Source organism: Neoarthrinium moseri, assembly GCF_022829205.1.
Source record: "Neoarthrinium moseri strain CBS 164.80 chromosome Unknown scaffold7_Wmoseri_CBS_16480, whole genome shotgun sequence".
Lineage (NCBI taxonomy): Eukaryota > Fungi > Ascomycota > Sordariomycetes > Amphisphaeriales > Apiosporaceae > Neoarthrinium > Neoarthrinium moseri.
In genome coordinates, this window is record NW_026055121.1 from 841,632 (window position 1) to 857,547 (window position 15,916).

The 15,916-nt window shown below is 51.6% G+C and overlaps 3 protein-coding genes across 3 annotated transcripts; 2 read left to right on the top strand and 1 right to left on the bottom strand.

The window, feature by feature from the left end:
* Positions 1 to 115: 115 nt before the first annotated feature.
* Positions 116 to 3,600, bottom strand: JN550_003206 (uncharacterized protein; the record flags this gene model as incomplete). The annotated part of the gene is made up of 10 exons (XM_049314585.1): positions 116 to 790; positions 842 to 1,779; positions 1,828 to 1,929; positions 1,982 to 2,112; positions 2,172 to 2,817; positions 2,896 to 2,954; positions 3,008 to 3,191; positions 3,238 to 3,371; positions 3,425 to 3,507; positions 3,559 to 3,600. The coding sequence occupies 10 exons, from the start codon at positions 3,598 to 3,600 to the stop codon at positions 116 to 118; spliced, it is 2,994 nt and encodes a 997-aa protein (XP_049175041.1).
* Positions 3,601 to 9,539: 5,939 nt separating this feature from the next.
* On the top strand, positions 9,540 to 12,637 carry JN550_003207 (uncharacterized protein; the record flags this gene model as incomplete). Its single annotated transcript, XM_049314586.1, has 7 exons — positions 9,540 to 10,282; positions 10,338 to 10,468; positions 10,525 to 11,424; positions 11,472 to 11,515; positions 11,564 to 11,797; positions 11,848 to 12,069; positions 12,125 to 12,637. 7 exons carry the CDS (start codon positions 9,540 to 9,542, stop codon positions 12,635 to 12,637), a joined length of 2,787 nt encoding a protein of 928 aa, XP_049175042.1.
* Positions 12,638 to 14,110: 1,473 nt separating this feature from the next.
* On the top strand, positions 14,111 to 15,843 carry JN550_003208 (uncharacterized protein; the record flags this gene model as incomplete). Its single annotated transcript, XM_049314587.1, has 4 exons — positions 14,111 to 14,839; positions 14,894 to 15,503; positions 15,576 to 15,682; positions 15,751 to 15,843. The coding sequence occupies 4 exons, from the start codon at positions 14,111 to 14,113 to the stop codon at positions 15,841 to 15,843; spliced, it is 1,539 nt and encodes a 512-aa protein (XP_049175043.1).
* Positions 15,844 to 15,916: the final 73 nt, after the last annotated feature.

The window sequence follows — 15,916 nt, forward strand, 5'->3', positions numbered from 1 at the left end:
AAGTACTCTAAAATAGGCACGGCTACACGGCCGATAAGAAAGAAATGGGAAACGAGGCGGTCAGTTCACATCGCTTGCAGCAGCTGCACGAACCCCTTCATCTCTTGCCACAGAACTAAACCCCTGGGTGCGTGAAGCCGGGCAGGTCTGGCCAGTTGCCAATGCCAGCCGGATCTCCACCCACGCGGACCCAGACGGCATGGCTCGGGGTCGGCCCGTCGAGAACGAACATTTGGAACCAGCCAGGAGGGCTGACCCTAGCATTCGGCGGTGCGGTCACCGTGCAGGACGTCCCGGTGCAGCTGACGGCAGGGAACAGTGTTCGCTGGCCCATGCTATTGCCGTGCGTCGACCCAACAGCACCAATGAGCGAGACTCTGATGTTGCCGGAAACAGCCGACGTCAACGTGAATGACACTGTCTGACCGTAGGCCCAGTCCTTGTTGTTAATGGTGAACGTCGGCTTGGATGCTCCCGAGAGGATGTAATCCGGAGAGAAGTACTCCAGACGGTGCTCCTGAGGGTTGACGTTGTCCTCTGGATCCGATCCTGAAACAAGGACCCGGCCATCGTTCATGAGAACAGCTTCCGAGTGGTATAGTCGTGATATAGTGCTGTTCGCCAGCTGGGTCATGCGCGCACCCACGGGCTTGGTAGGATCATACAACACGGCGCCGCGGTTGCCGTTTGGTGCCAAGCCGAAGCCAGCGCGGCCGTTGTATGCGCCATTCATGATGAGGTACCGGCCGTCCGGCAGACCCACCATACATGAGACTACACGTGTCGATGGCTGTGATGATTAGCTGGGTTCTGTATCATAGAGAAGCGGACCAGGGCTTACCATGCGCTCAATTACCCAATCGGCACCAGCTACATCAGGTTGAGTAGAAATGCAGTTATCGAGAGCAAAGTTGGCTCCGTCGGTGGTGCCACCGCAGATGAGAACTCCTAGAGGATCGGTATACGGTGCATGCTGGGGCAACAAGCTCAGTGTTCCTTGAAGGGGGTAGTTTCTCCCCGAGTCAGGATTGTTGACGGCACCGGGCATCCGAGGGAGAACTTTGACTGTGCTGAAGTCAACCTGCGAGATGACTCTTGCCTCATTGTACTGCGCAAAGAACATGTTCCCGGAAGGAAGCACAGCAGCGAAGGGGTAAGAGTTGACCTTGATGGTCGTCTGGTTGAGATAGCTTAGGTATGTCGATTGGGTGACACCGGCAGGTTTAGGCAACACTTCAGCAGTAGGAACCATGGGGCCATCCGACCCATCTTCGCCACCGATGATGAAGATACTTCCGTTGGAAAGAGTGCAGGCCGTGGGGTACCAGCGCGGGTCCATCAGTCTGAGAGCATTGACATCTTCCTCCCACTGTGTTGAGCCTTGAGTGCCAAGGGGAGCGTCCGGGGTGTACAGACGGACACCATGGAGATCTTCTCCTGCCCAGCCTCCAATGTTGATTTGTCTTCCTGCCTTATCAGGCATGACGAGAGAGGCAGAACAGAAGACGTCCGTTTTGAGTTGGAGCTCCCTGAAAGCCGTGCCATAATCGGGCGCGAGACTTGGGTCAAACTCGAAGGAGCCAGTGCTGTTGTTCTCCTTTGAGGTGCCATGCTTTTCTACAAAGACAACTTTCTCGTTGATGCCGACAGTACTAATCAAGGGGATGATTGGGGCTGACATGATGAAGTCGTAGCTACCCGCAGCTGCGCCTTGAGCGTATGACCAGGTTGTCAATGTCTCTCCTTTCCAATTATAGTAGGTCAACCTGTTTCCACCGCCTAGAGATGTGTTAACGACTGCCTCGGACTCAGCTCATACAAACTTACCACAGAGATGGGTTGGATCGCCAGGGCAGGCGACATTGCACTCCGTCTCAGGCCGTAAGACGTCTCGTCCCTTGTTGACGACATCGGCAATGTCACCGCAGACTAGTGTACGGGTTAGCTTAGGTGAAGATACTTCTCATAGATTCTGACCTACAGCATTGATACCCGTATTCTATACCGCCAGCTTCGTATCCGAACTCTGAGCAGCCGGCTATGCAGCTTGCCGCAGTCATATTCTCAATATCGATTGACATCCAAGGCAGTGAACGTGACTCGATGTCGTCTCTGTTATTGTGTCAGAAAAGTAATCTGGGATGTATGGCTACCAGATCCAAAAGACTTACAAGATACACCCAACGTATTCCCAGGACCCGGGAAGACCAGTCGTCTGTGGTGTGGGAGGCTGGTAAATCACCAGAGTGTCGTTAGAGTACACAGACAACCGGTTACCAGCACCGCACTTCTGCGACGCATCGCCGGTGCAGGCCATGCTACAGTCTGAATCTCCAACCAGAGCGGCCCCATTGCGTAAGAAGTTGTCACAAAAGCATTGCTGAGCATACTCCATTCCAGCCACACCGTATCCAAGGCCGATGCATGCGTTAACACAAGACTCAATGGTCAATGTTTGACTGTCTGGCTGCTGGTTCAAGAAGGCACGCCCACTGGTTCCTTCGCTGTAGCAGCCTTTGTAAGACCACGGCGCGGGAATCGCTGCAGGACTGCCGCTGCCTGTAGGTGATGGCACCGCCGTTGTGGAGATTGTCGAGGTCGGATTTGATCCAGACCCGATCCGAGACCAGACACTCAATCGGTTCGATCCGCCACATATCTGGGTGGAATTGCCATTACAGACCATGTTGCAACCCTTCTGCACTTGGGCGCCTCCGTTGGAGTATACTTGCCCACAGTAACACTCGCCTGAGTATTCGGTTCCAGCCAGGGGGTACCCGGCAGACGCGCAGGCCGCAGTGCATAGATCGTTTGTCACTAACAGTAATTAGTCAGTCGCTGTCACAGCTCAGATTTGTTGCCGATAGTTTGGAGATTCTTGAGAATTATACATACTAGCAGCAGCGCCACCAGGAACTTGAGCTCCGAATGTAAGTGTTCTACCAGGCTCGTCACTGCATGTTGTCAGTTGGAATGAAACCTACTCCATGTTATTGGGATGGTTTACCTGTAGCAACCCTCATATGCCCACCCAGCTATTGGTGCAGGAGGTACTGGCTCCGACACTTGGCCAGTGAAGACACTGAGCCTATTGCCAGCGCCGCATGGTTGCGTGGCATCGCCAGAGCATGCCATGGAACATTCCGTGTCAGCTGCTTTGGTCGCAGCTTCATCTACTTTGTCTCCACAGTCTATTTCTCGGTTAGCGGTTGCTTCACATGCGACTTGCATACATACAGCATTCAGATGAGTATTCTGTCCCAGCGAACGGGTATCCTCGGTCCATGCAATACAGAATACAGCTTTCGGCTGTCATAGAAGTTGCATTGTTGTACCCGTCGAGCGCGAGCGCTCGACCATCGAGGTTGTCGCTGGCAGACAGTTAATCTCACAAACCCGGCGGTTTTGAATTGGATGGACTTACACATAGCATCCTACATATGTCCAGTTATTTGGTAGACTGGTGGGAATGACCAAGTCCCGGGGTATTAGTCTAGACGTTGCCCGCTTCCTCCTAGTCAGCCAGTATCAAGAGTGTATGTTTTCTAGGGTCATTACCTGGGCGAGGAGAAAAGCGATCGTAATTTGGCGGAGCGCCATTATGCTGAGCAGACTGTGGAGGCTCAGGACTGGGGTGGGCGAAGCGAAAGACGGAACAGCAGGGAGGGGTTCACGAGGGTAATAAACCCTTAAGCTGAAAAGAAAACATCGTGAGGCTTGCAGGAGCTGATGATGGATCGAATGTTCGGCAAGGGCTTCTGAACGTCGTAAGGTATGCAGAAAAAAAGCAAGCTGCAACTCAAATGCATGCAGGCGTCGCAGAACATGAGCCTCCGGCTAGCCGTTTGTGGCAATCTATACCACCGGGAGGAACGCCTGTGTCTCACAGTATCGACATTCCTATGTAGCTAGGCTTGTCAGCGCGTTGGCTGCAGGCGCATTTGACCGACATGGCTGGCAGGCAAGCATGCAGCCATTTCCTTGGCTGCGTTGCTGCAGGCTGGTGGTTGATGTCAGAGAGCATACCAGCGAAGGAGCGCATACCGCCAGCGATGGTCCCAAAGGACCAGTCAGAAATCCGCCTATCCCCCTGCACTATAAGCTGCATCAAGGGAACAACTCGCAACTATCGAATACCTGCAGAAGTAGTCAGATGCAAGCGATAGCCGCCGCACCGATCTCGTGTAGAAAGGCACTAAGGGCCGAGCGCAAATGCTCTAAACTCGCAACTTCGGCCCCAACACAGAGCCTAGCCATGGATCCAGGAGGATTATTCGGCTGTTCCTGGCACCTTAAGATGACTGCAGTGGTGTTCTCGTATTCCAAGAAGCCATGGACCCTCGCTTCATGCAGAGTTCCAACGTGTGGCGCCGTAGTCGCCCATCAGTGGCCCATAGCGTGTGTCCCACAGTGATAAGCAGGCGGCCCAAGCCGAGATCTCGGATTAGAAGGTGCAATCTGGGAAAAGCCAAGGCTAAAATTGGGATTTGAACTTGGGGTTGTATCGCATACTAGGCAGCTCGTAAACGGTGTTGTCTCTGATGGGTCGGTTGCTAGACTCTGCCAATCTAGAGTTTGCCTAGATAGCCGTCATTGGCTCTCACGGTTTGTGGGGTTGTCGCTACCACTGAGACGGTGAAGCGGAAGTTCCTACTTCAGCAATTACCTCCAGGTATGTAGCCGAACATCCTCGCCCTCCGTATGTCGGTGATCCTGCCATGGGGAATGGAAGCAGTATGCTCGATTGATCGGACGCCACCTCGCTTGTAATTTTCGTTGCAACACACCATACTTGTCTGCTCCCTGGTTATCGGTATGCCAGGTATAGCGGTTACGCCCCGAACCGGTTGGCCCAACTGGGACATTCACGATATGATGCTTAGAGTTCACCTGCAGACGCTAGGTGCTGGCTTTCACTAGTGGTTGGAATGAATCGTTGCTGCCACACTCGACATCCGACGGGTCATGTGGAGCGAGCCGCGGGCGCTCAGAGCACAAGAATCTCGGATGCGAGCTTGAGGCGCAGGCATGCCGACAAGTTGCCCATCTCACCCTACGAGAGATGAGGAGTAAGATATCCGTAATCAATCTGCGAGGACTGGGCTTATGGCTCCAGTATCGTACCGCCGAGGCTTCAGACAAGGCGCGCTGGTGTCAGCCGGGGTACCACAAATTCTTATAGTTCCAGTCACGAGACCAGGTCAGGTTCAATAATTCCAGTGAATCGCGCTTATTGTTACAATCTCCATCCGAGGCCTACAAGGTACCTGCCAACTCGGTAAGAATTTAATCTTCCGCATTTCAGTCTGTACAGTTGACGTCAATAGTGACCTGGTTTTTGATGTTACACCTACATGAATACTGAAGCCTTCGGCTGCGGGGGAGAATCCAAGATAAAAAGCACTCGCATCTCTATGCCGGTACTCGGAGAAAAGCGCAGGCGCGTGGAATGCATTGTTACCCTGCAACATGTCGAGAATGAATCCTCCGTAAGGCTGTGCCACCCCCTGGAAATCCCAGCAATCTCAACCGAGATTGGGTTTACGATGAGATTTATATTTGGCTCTTCATTTAACAATTTCGTTGTCAGAATAGAGCATACATGAAAATATCTAGTAAAAGCAATGCCGCCATTTAGAAAGGAGAACTCAGATGCGGCCGCCGTCGAAGTTGTCAATTTTCAATCTACTTACGTTCCTGGAGACACGATCCTTGGGCACGTAGTGATAAAGCACGCGTTCGCTGAAGGCCCAAAGTGTGATCAGACATGGGTGCGGCTCAGTCTTATCGGCCGCAGGAAGTCAAAGCTTGTCAAGCAATCACGTAAAAGCAGGTTGACCTGCCAAGGAAGGGCCGTTCTATTCGAGGAGCAGGAATGCATTTTTCGAGGTAGAGTCGACGCTGGTGCTAGATTCCCGTCCGCAACTACTATCCCCTATACATCGCAACGAGGGTTCGAAGAACGGCGTGACAGTTGGGACAAAGACTGGTATGAGAATCAGGAGCATCCCTCGGCCACTAGGATATGTCCCCCCAGAAAGGTATTTGAGCACAACTCAAGAATGTGTAACGAACCACCCGCTGCCCTCCGTATTTTACTTGAAGCATACCTCCGTAGGGGATCCGGCAAGATTCGAGGGCCACGTTGAATATGTTCTGGAGGCATTGTTGATATACCCTGGTGTGAAAAGCGTAACAGCAACCTTCCCTCTGTTGATACGTGCGCCATCAACGAAAAGGTCAATCAACGGCAAAGAGTATGACTCTCACATCCATGAAGAGTCTGTAAATATGCGAACCGAGAGGGTTCTTCCATGCAAATATGCACGCCAATGGCGTTCTTAGAAAGGTCAAGACGGCTTTTATACCCATACATTGTAAAACTCCTTTATCCCCAGTTGGTTCAGGTTGACCACCCCGAGCCTTCCTTGAAGATATACCTTGGACCTACACTTGAGGATAGCATGACCACGATATGCCAAGATGGCGACCTGCGACGCTTGCCCGTAGTTGAGGTCACGTCAATTGAACACAAATTCCTCTCCCGCACTCAACTTCGATGTCCTGGCATGCGCGGGACTGTTAGCTCAGACATGGAAAGCGCCTATCTGATTCCCTTTGAGGAACTGCTAGGGCGATAGAGCTTCCGAGTTCCAGTTGTCGTCCGGGGAACTGTGGGGGCCCAGCTTCCGAGCTTTGCCTACTCTGATGAAAAAGGCACAATGGCGACGCCCCTTTCAAGCCCGACAGCGTCGCCTTTCATAGAACCCGAGGCTCTAAGATCGTTGAATGGAGAGATGGCCGCACCTAAAGGCCCCATCATGTACTCCAGTTCCAAGCCTAGTGATGACGGAGACTATTTATTCGGCAAACCCTTCGACCTGGGCTCGCATCTTGATATTCGGCTCTCGCAGCTCGGATCCTCGGTCCTGAGAGATCTCGAAATTCCTTTCGAGAGACCTCTCTACCCATCATCCGCAACTTATAACATCATTCAGGCCTACCAAGTAGCCTTGAAAATCAAGCTTGAGAGCGGGGAGGGGGGGGGGGGGGGGGGAACCACACTGTCTCGAGCAAGATTGACGTGACTGTTCTCGCAGCAAGCGAGAAGCAGGAAGCGAGGAAACGGAGGACGCTAGACGAGAAAGGTATGGAAAGAAACTATAATGCATTATTGGAAGTATTTGGTATCACTTCAGCAGAGAATATGTCGCACTTGACGTAATGAAGGCTGTGGCTTCATGGCAAGATCTGCGTAGTAGATGAGCTAGATTGTTGTAAGATGGGCACAGTGGGAGAACAGTAGATGGCATGGAAGGCTAACAAGCTATGAGAGTAAGGAGACATATGTAGTTCTCATTGAATCCAAGAGCCCACCAATGTGCCAGGAGAGTACTGTGAAAGCCCCGGCTTAGATTTACAGCAGCAGCGCAGGCCAAGTATATATCTGCCAACACTAGGTGAGTTAAATTCCTCTTTTCATTCTTGAGCAGATGAGGTAGCAATTCGCCGCTCTTGATGAACCGTAATGAGTACCTATGTTGTCTCACTGAATCGACAACAATCGGAACCCAATTCCACCTATCTTCTTTCATTTCCGGTCGACAATTGAATGCGATGCTATTCTGCACTGACATTTTCGACTGCTAACGATCGTATTCCCTCACTTTATCGTACTCTATAGCAATATTCCTCACTGAAGTTCGCCTACCAACGCTAATCGACTGTTTGTACAAAGATTCGGCCAGGCTGGAGTTCGGGCATATTGCCTGCTTTTGCAATAAGGTCACGGACAGAGACACACATATATGGTGAAGCAGCGGGCCAGAAATACTATAGAGCAGTCTAAAGACTCATATTAAAACTGTCAAAACTGGCCATGTTCCCAAGCTCACATGAGAGTCTAACGATACGGAGGTAGAACAAGATGTCTCGTGCCGCGCTTTCCCGACGTTCCTATATCTTGCCCAGCCCACTTTTACCAACTCGTTCCATTCACTCGTCGTTTCTCTAGAGCATTGGAAAGTATGAGCTTTGCTGCCAAAGATTACAGGCAGCCTCAGTCCGCTTTAAGCAGACATAGTCACTCCAGCAGATTTGAAGAGGACAATGAGGTTAGTTGATAGGGCAAATATGGCCATATCCTGGTTGTATTACTGCTCTCAGTGCAGTGGTTGAGGAGCCTTGCAGGTCTGATATCTTTCCAGAGCAAGAGTTCATCGGGGCAATTGTAGGCATCGCGCCTTGTGTGGTGAGCAAGCCAAACAATCGTATCGCTTCCACGTCTGCTGGTGAATCTAGGCTAGTTGATTGGCTCGTTGTGAGCAAGGAAAACAATCGTACTGCTTCTATAACCGCTCGTGAATTTAAGGTACTTGACAAGAAGCCGTGCTCCTAAGACGCACAAGAACTAAAAACTGTTGCTGAAGCTCGTAGTCCGAAGGTGCTGAAACCGAAGGCTATTACGCTATTTCACCACGAAGACACCGAGACACTCACCTCCGTCTGCCAACTGATCAACTCAACCCATCAACGAAAATAGATACCTGCCCCTTCCATATCTCAACCAAATCACTTCTCTTCTTGCGCACGTGATCGCTGCGTATCCTCCCACTTCCACATTTCACTTTCCCACCGTTGATCTGGACTGGCTCTCCTGCCAAGGTCACGGAGTCCGCGATTGCCCTACTGGTATTCTCCCTCGAGAAACATTCACACCTTTCATGTACGTTTCAATTCACGCGGAACTTCCCTTACCCATGCTCATACTTCTGCCATCATATCACTCGTTGCGCCGTTTGGTCAGGCTAGTCACCTGGCCTTGTGAGCTGGCAGCAAAATCTCACCTGTCGTGATTCGGATTCTTCTTCCAACACTCGTTTTGGAGACCAAGGTACGTGCTTTTTGACATCTAGAACAAGTCTGCAAGGCTTTGGGGATTCCAGAGGATGCTATGATCTCATTCTGGGCTCCTGCGCAAAATGACATTTGCCTCGAACTTGCCGACGATCTATAAGGTCCGCGCGCTTCCATACATCGTCTACATTGCTTGTACCGACCCTGATACATTCATTCCAATCAGCGACATCATATGCACTTCTATAGTTGGCATCTTCCCCTAAATCACCGATACCCACCTCTGTCCACTGTTCGTCCCTTCCCCAAACCACAAGCGGTCACGTTCCAGTCGGCACCTTCTCAAATCACCAAACCCAACTGCACGTCCGGTGCCTTCCCTTGGTAATCCGATGGTATAAGTCCAAAGCAGTCGACTTGACCATAAACAACCTTTCTCACTTCATCACAACTTGTCGTGCCTTCATCGGTCTTCGACAAAGTCTTCGCTTTCACCATTTACTCTCCGCATCTATTCACTGCCACGAGTGCTCCGACATAGTTGTAACCCAGCTCGCAGTGGTGTTCTCGAACCCTTTCCCACCGTCTCTGTTTCAGTACGGTATCGTTTGAAAGTTACTGACGCGTGAACTCATCTTCAATCATCAGCAGCACCCACGGCACACGCAGACTCCACCGCCAATATGGCTAGTGATCGTTCCAAGCGCAAGGCCAGCGATAGCCTCGAGGAGGAGTACTTTCCAACTAACAGCAAGACTGCACGTAGGCGCAAGCAAACAATGCCCTCTGCGACTCGATCTTCCGCGCGAATTGCTGCCAGAGCCACCAGGCCCGACAATCCCAGTCATTCAGCGCCAATTATCTATAACGACGACTTTCTAGGTATCGGTAGTGGCAATGGCGCAGCAGCCAACGTAACTGACTTCAACGCCCACTTACATCCAGATACCTCGAGATACGCTGAGGTTTTCGGTGGCATGAATCAGGGCCTATCTTCGCAAGCCCAAGGAGGCATCTACGGAGCCAACCACAGCTTCGATATCGCGACTACGACCAACGTCATCGGAAATGGCAATGGCCAGACTGCCTATTACAATGCGCCGTTGCCGCATATGGGTGAAGTTACAAGCAACGGCATGACTGGCGGACGAGTCGGCGGCGCGTGGATGATGAACGACGGCTCGGAACATGCGACGCACACCGGTAGTGGTGATGCGTCATTTGCGGCTCCCCAGCACCCACAAGGCACAGCTAAGACCAACTATGTTCACTCATACAACCGCGCAGCTTTGTGTGACTCTGTGGACTATTTCAAGAGTCATGAAGGGGGCAACTACCATTTCAACAAGACCACCTTAGGTCTATTGATTGATAGCCACGGATCAATCCGAGACTACATTGATGGCACAGTTGTTATCACAAATCTGTAAGTTTCCAAAGAACTGGATGGGTCACAGTCGGCCAATTGACATTTCAATAAGTGGCGGCGAGAAGAAGAGGGATTCAACGACTGCGAAAATGACTCATGGGGAGAGCCAAACCAAGGAGTCAAAATACTTCCAATTCCTCACGAATACTGTTTCACTGGGCCATGCCGTAGTTATCATACTTGGTGGGCATCATTTAATTCTCAATAACGAGATAGCGTGAGAGCTGACAGAAAAGTAGGTGATAGGAACCCCAGGAGTCCCATCAAGCCTGCGTTCCCGTACTCCGTCATGGGCCACTTCATGGTCACCGATATCTGGAGCGAGGCTTCGCTGGACCATCAAAACAACAAGGTCGCATTCTGGATGGTTCGTCTCGAGAAGATCCCTACCGCGCAGATGTCATGGTGGGTCAGTGGGACCGGAGACGACAGTCATCTATACGCTGTTGGGCAGAATGTTTGCCCCAGCTTTATCTGCTCTGAATGCGGAAATACCAGCAAGATGATTTACAACGAGGGGTGGACTTGCTTGAAACCTGAATGCCCAAATCATTTTCAATTCACGGTCGACATCGGTTATGGCCAGCAACAGTCCATGGTACTTGGCAAAGTGCATTACAGTACAACGTTCCTCCGCGAGAGAAAAGATCCCAGTCTTTTGATTCGTCACCCACTTGCGCCGCTTGTTCCTGCTCTGCCTACCAGAGCAGATGCAGCTTTTGGCACAGAGAAAGATTTCAAGAAGGGAATTGTCTGCCCTCAATGTCTCTGTGCGAGCCGCCGAGTTCGTTGGTGCCGGTGGGAGTGCGAGGAGCCTACCTGTGATTTCACTTATAGTGTTGATTTTAACATCTACTCTATCGATGAAGTGAGGAGAGAGACTAAGATGGCCAAGAAAGCCAAGCCTATGAACAAGGCCATCGAGATCAGCAACATCGTCCAAGAGTGGACGACTACTATTGCTGGCTACGAAGTCGACACATACGCGCTGCCTGGTGAAGATGGCACAGTTGTTGGCACAGTCTCTGTCCTTCATGCCACGGAAGGCATCTGTGCAAAACTGCATGGCCCCGATGATATGTACATCAATTTGCAACAAAGAGATCTGAAGTTGCAGCGCAAGACAGCAAGACTTCATGGTAAGGTTCTGATTATAATTGCAGCGGTCTTGGTTAACGATTGTTAGGTAACCGTGGTGAAGAGCTTACATCCCACTTCGCTAGCAATTGGGTATGTGAAAAGTCCTTAGAGACAGACCCTGTAGCTAACAAAATGCAGGGTGCTCCGTACAAATTTGGCGTGATGGTTGATACTACCGGCTTTGATGAAGCTCCCGAGGAGATACTTCGCGGTGTCTCTCAATTGACCTGGGCTCAGGGGCAGATCATCAATGCGATTGATCAGAAAATCCAGGATGACAGCATCCAATACGCAGCGACTTCGATGTCCCTGAGATCAGAGCCCTTCAATGAACTCTTGTCATTGGGATACTTTGAAGACTGCGTCATCAATGTAAGTTTTCGATGCCTCGGTTCCTCGTGGACTAACGCTGAGCTGTGAAGTATCACGACGACGGAGAGAGAGAACTCGGGCCTACAGTTGCCAGTCTTTCTCTTGGTTCGCCTTCAGTGATGCGTTTCCGACCCAAGAAGAGGAACTCAATTGGTCATACACCAAAGACGCTAGATGACAAGTCGAAGAACAAGCCCGCCGTGTTGAGTTTTCCATTGTACCATGGTGACATATGCATCATGCACGGCACAGATGTTCACAGGCTCTATGAAGTAGGTCAACCCGCATCAACCCCAGAACTGTACCCTAGTTAACCCTGAGCCAAAGCATGAGGTAAAGCCTAATGGCATGCTGCGGTATGCCATGACTAGCCGATATATTCGACCTGAAACCATCAACGACGAGGCAGTTCGCGCAGATGCCCTGATCAAAGGCAAACTGCCTGCGGGTATAGAGGCTCTGGCCTACAAGGGCCAAGACGAAACCGGCGACTTGAACGACATGAACGCAGAAGTAAGCTCTGTTGAAGCTCCTGGCACGTTGGTAATGGACAGCAGTACAGTTCAAAGAGGTCAAGCGGACGAGCGTGCAGACAACGATGTCTCCAATGACTCGGGGGACATACCAAACGCGGACGACCGCACGCAAGCTGACGCCGATGCCAGTGTGCCTACTCAACTCTCTCAAGGCAGTAGCATTTCACAAGCTACCGCACTTCTGGACGACCTCTGTCTCGACGCAGAGTATCTTTCGCGGCTCTCACCGCAGCAGAAGCGAACCCTCGGCAACCGGCTGATTAGAATGGGTCTCACTTGCCACGAAGCAATTGAGGAGAATTGAGCGACGATCTATCGGTGGTCGCCATCAAACTATGGCAAAGTCCATGAACACTTTCGTTTACGCTGATTCTGCGGTACCTTGATGTTGCACTATTTGGGAATGGGAAATTCGGCCTTCTACGGAGGACTTCAGCAAGGGAGTCTTTACGATATTTCGGACGGCGATAACTGTGGTCTTCTACTACTGCGGACTTCATCAATCAGATTTGGGGGTCACTTTCGGGGTAAAGTTACTCTATATACTTACTAGCTAATAAGCACATGTCATGATCTAACGACTTTTCGCCCGTTCGGTACTGGCCAAGAAAGTCTACCGCACCGAATCATGTGTGACTCAATTGTCAGCATCGCCCTCTCGGATCAGATTAGATCAGATAACTCGCACTCGGTAGCCAGCTATGCAACCTGCCATGAGCGCAAGCACCACGACCCTAAGTAGTAGCGTGATTTGCAGATCTTCATAGTCAGTAAGTGTGACTAGTACCTTAGTTAGCGGCGGGAAAATTACGCCTTGTGATATGATTGACACAGCGTTACCTTATAGTCGGTGAAGTAAAGTAACAAACCCTTGTGGCAGCTTGGTAATCTTCAAACGGGGGTTTTTGTTCCGCTTTTGTCCGTCATCTTCCCAGTATCTAGTGCTCGCCCGAATGAAAGTTTTCAGTCAGCAGACTATAGTGTACCTGACTTATAGGGCCATAACTATCCTCCAAGTCCCGTTTAACGATCATGCCAGTGACCTAACGCAGGACAACTCGATTGACCAATAGGCGGAACTACCACAATTCTAGCATTGACAACAATTTCCTTCCCGCTCAATGATACCCTATAGCCAGGTTACTCCACGTATGGAGGAGGCCAACCAGGATCTCCGCATCGGCTCTCTTGTCACACACTGCTATGATTGGCGGGGTGTTACATCGTGGGCAGGCGACCTGACCAGTTCAGCATAGAGGCGTCTTGGCGGTGCCTTGCACAAGTGATCTTCAACAAGACTGCTGTTGAATCCATTACTCAACCGACCGGTAGTCCTCACCACCTTACTAACGTCGTCACAAGCGAGCCCGTATGTTTCGCTGAAAGATCGTCTACCCCTGTCCTCTCATCCGAAAAGGGGGTTGCTCGCCCAAAAGGCGCAACGAATGCAACCTTTGAGATGCGCCGTCCAGGCACGAGGTCGCACAGAGTGTCGTCACATGCAAACAACTCACAGGTGAGGACAGCAGCACCCGCGCTCTTGCCCTCAGAAAGAGCGCCTGAGGACCGCGGCTGCTACCATGTTACGGTGAGCAAATCTGGTGACGATGACGATGCTTCGTCAGGGGTGTGCAAGCGCGCGTGGCCTGGGGGCCTTTGTGGTATACTTCGCACCAACTTTATTTAGGATCGCCTTCCCCCTCTCCTCTCGCAGCGAGCTTTGTCGTAGTCTCTTCACGCTCCTCACGTATTAAGGGTACACGGAGCTCAACCCACGATGTCGTCTGTCCGCCGGTACCTGCTCCTGGCAAGCGCCACTCTCGGCGTAGTGGCTGAGCCTTACAACACCTTCGATGGCCCTGGGTTTCCGGCGTGCCGTGATGTTGCGGCTGTGTATAATGTCACCAGTGTCGACGAGATGGTCAGTATAGTCAAAGATGCCGCGGCCAACGGCTATCCGGTTCGACCTTCGGGCAAAGGGCACATGTGGTACGATACCATGTGTCAAGATGACCCTCGCACCGTTATCATCAGGACCGAGAACACCAACGGGATCTCGGATTTCAGTCTCGAACCCGGCGCAGAGTCCGGGTCTGTCGTGATCGAGGCTGGCGTCACGTTCCTGCAGCTTGCCGAGTATTTACATGAGAATGGGGCCTCCATGGGTTATACTCTCGTGAACTGGAATATCTCTATGGCTGGCGCCGTCGCTATGGGTGCGCATCGATCCTCTATCCGTGAAGAGTCAATGGTTGCTGCCGGTGTTCTGTCACTGGACATCATCAACGGGAATGGCGACATCGTGACGGTAGAGAGGGACGAGACGAACGATGACTGGTTAGCTGCATCTACTTCTCTCGGTCTGCTTGGTGTCATTGCGAGGATGAAATTCAAGATCTACCCCGACTTTAAGGTTTTTGCCAAACAAGACATTTACGACGAAGATGAAGTCTTGAATGGGGATATCTACGGCATGATTGCGCCATATGCCACTGCAAACTTCTGGGTAGGTCCTCAAAATATTGTCATCTCAGAAACGAGGGCTGATTATCGTTTCTAGTGGTGGCCATATCTCAAGAAATTCCACCACCGCTACTACGACGAGATCCCTGAGACGCTCAGCGACCAGGAGGGATTCCAGAGCACCTTCTCCGTCACGGACCTCGAGGCTGCTGCCGCTATCACCATCCTGAACAGCGGCAAGTACCTGGAGACGTCCAACGAGCTCATCGAGACCATCTTCTTCGGGCTCTGGAGCGCGCCGAACTTCCACGAGAAGACGACGGATCAGACCATCTACACGTGGCCGGTCTACGGGTGGAACTACGACGTGCTCATCGGCGGGCTGTACCCGGGCCAGAAGCCCGAGTGGGAGTACGGGCTGCGCGGCGAGACGCTCGAGCTGGCCTTCCCCATGACGCGGGCCAACGACATGCTGAAACGGGTGCGCAAGTTCTTCGACGACGAGAAGAAGGAAAAGGGCATCACCATGACCAGCACGTACCGCTCCGGCATCAACATCAAGTTCGGCAAGCCCTACTTCGACCTCCTCGGCCAGGTCACCTACGACACGAGCGACGGCGCCGACTGGAGCAAGGGCGCCATCATGTTCGACTTCCCGCACTTCAAGCCCAGCATCGGCGACGGAAAGCCATATAACGCTGATTTCTGTAAGTACTGGCATTTCCTCCCTAGAGATATGTCCGTCAGGGCAAGCGACGACAGAACTGACTGGTCTCCAGATCCCCGTCTTGCAAAGGTCTTGATTGACGAGTTCCCGTGTCGCCCACACTGGACAAAGAACACACGCGAGGTCTTTGGCAATGCCACCAAGAACATCGACCCAGATGTAAGTGACGTCCGCATTCCCGGGGGAAGCTGAGGCTTCGGTTTTATGTTTTGGCTAACATGGAGTAGCATCTTGCAAGGTTCAAGGCCGTCAGAGAGAAGTTCGACCCAAGCGGGACGTTTAAGAGCGTCGTGGGAGAGATCCTCGGACTATACGACTGAGCACCGGGACTTTGTAGGCCAATAGCGTAGAAGACCTTGTAATCCGGGTTGAGAGCTGAACCCTTAATATTCA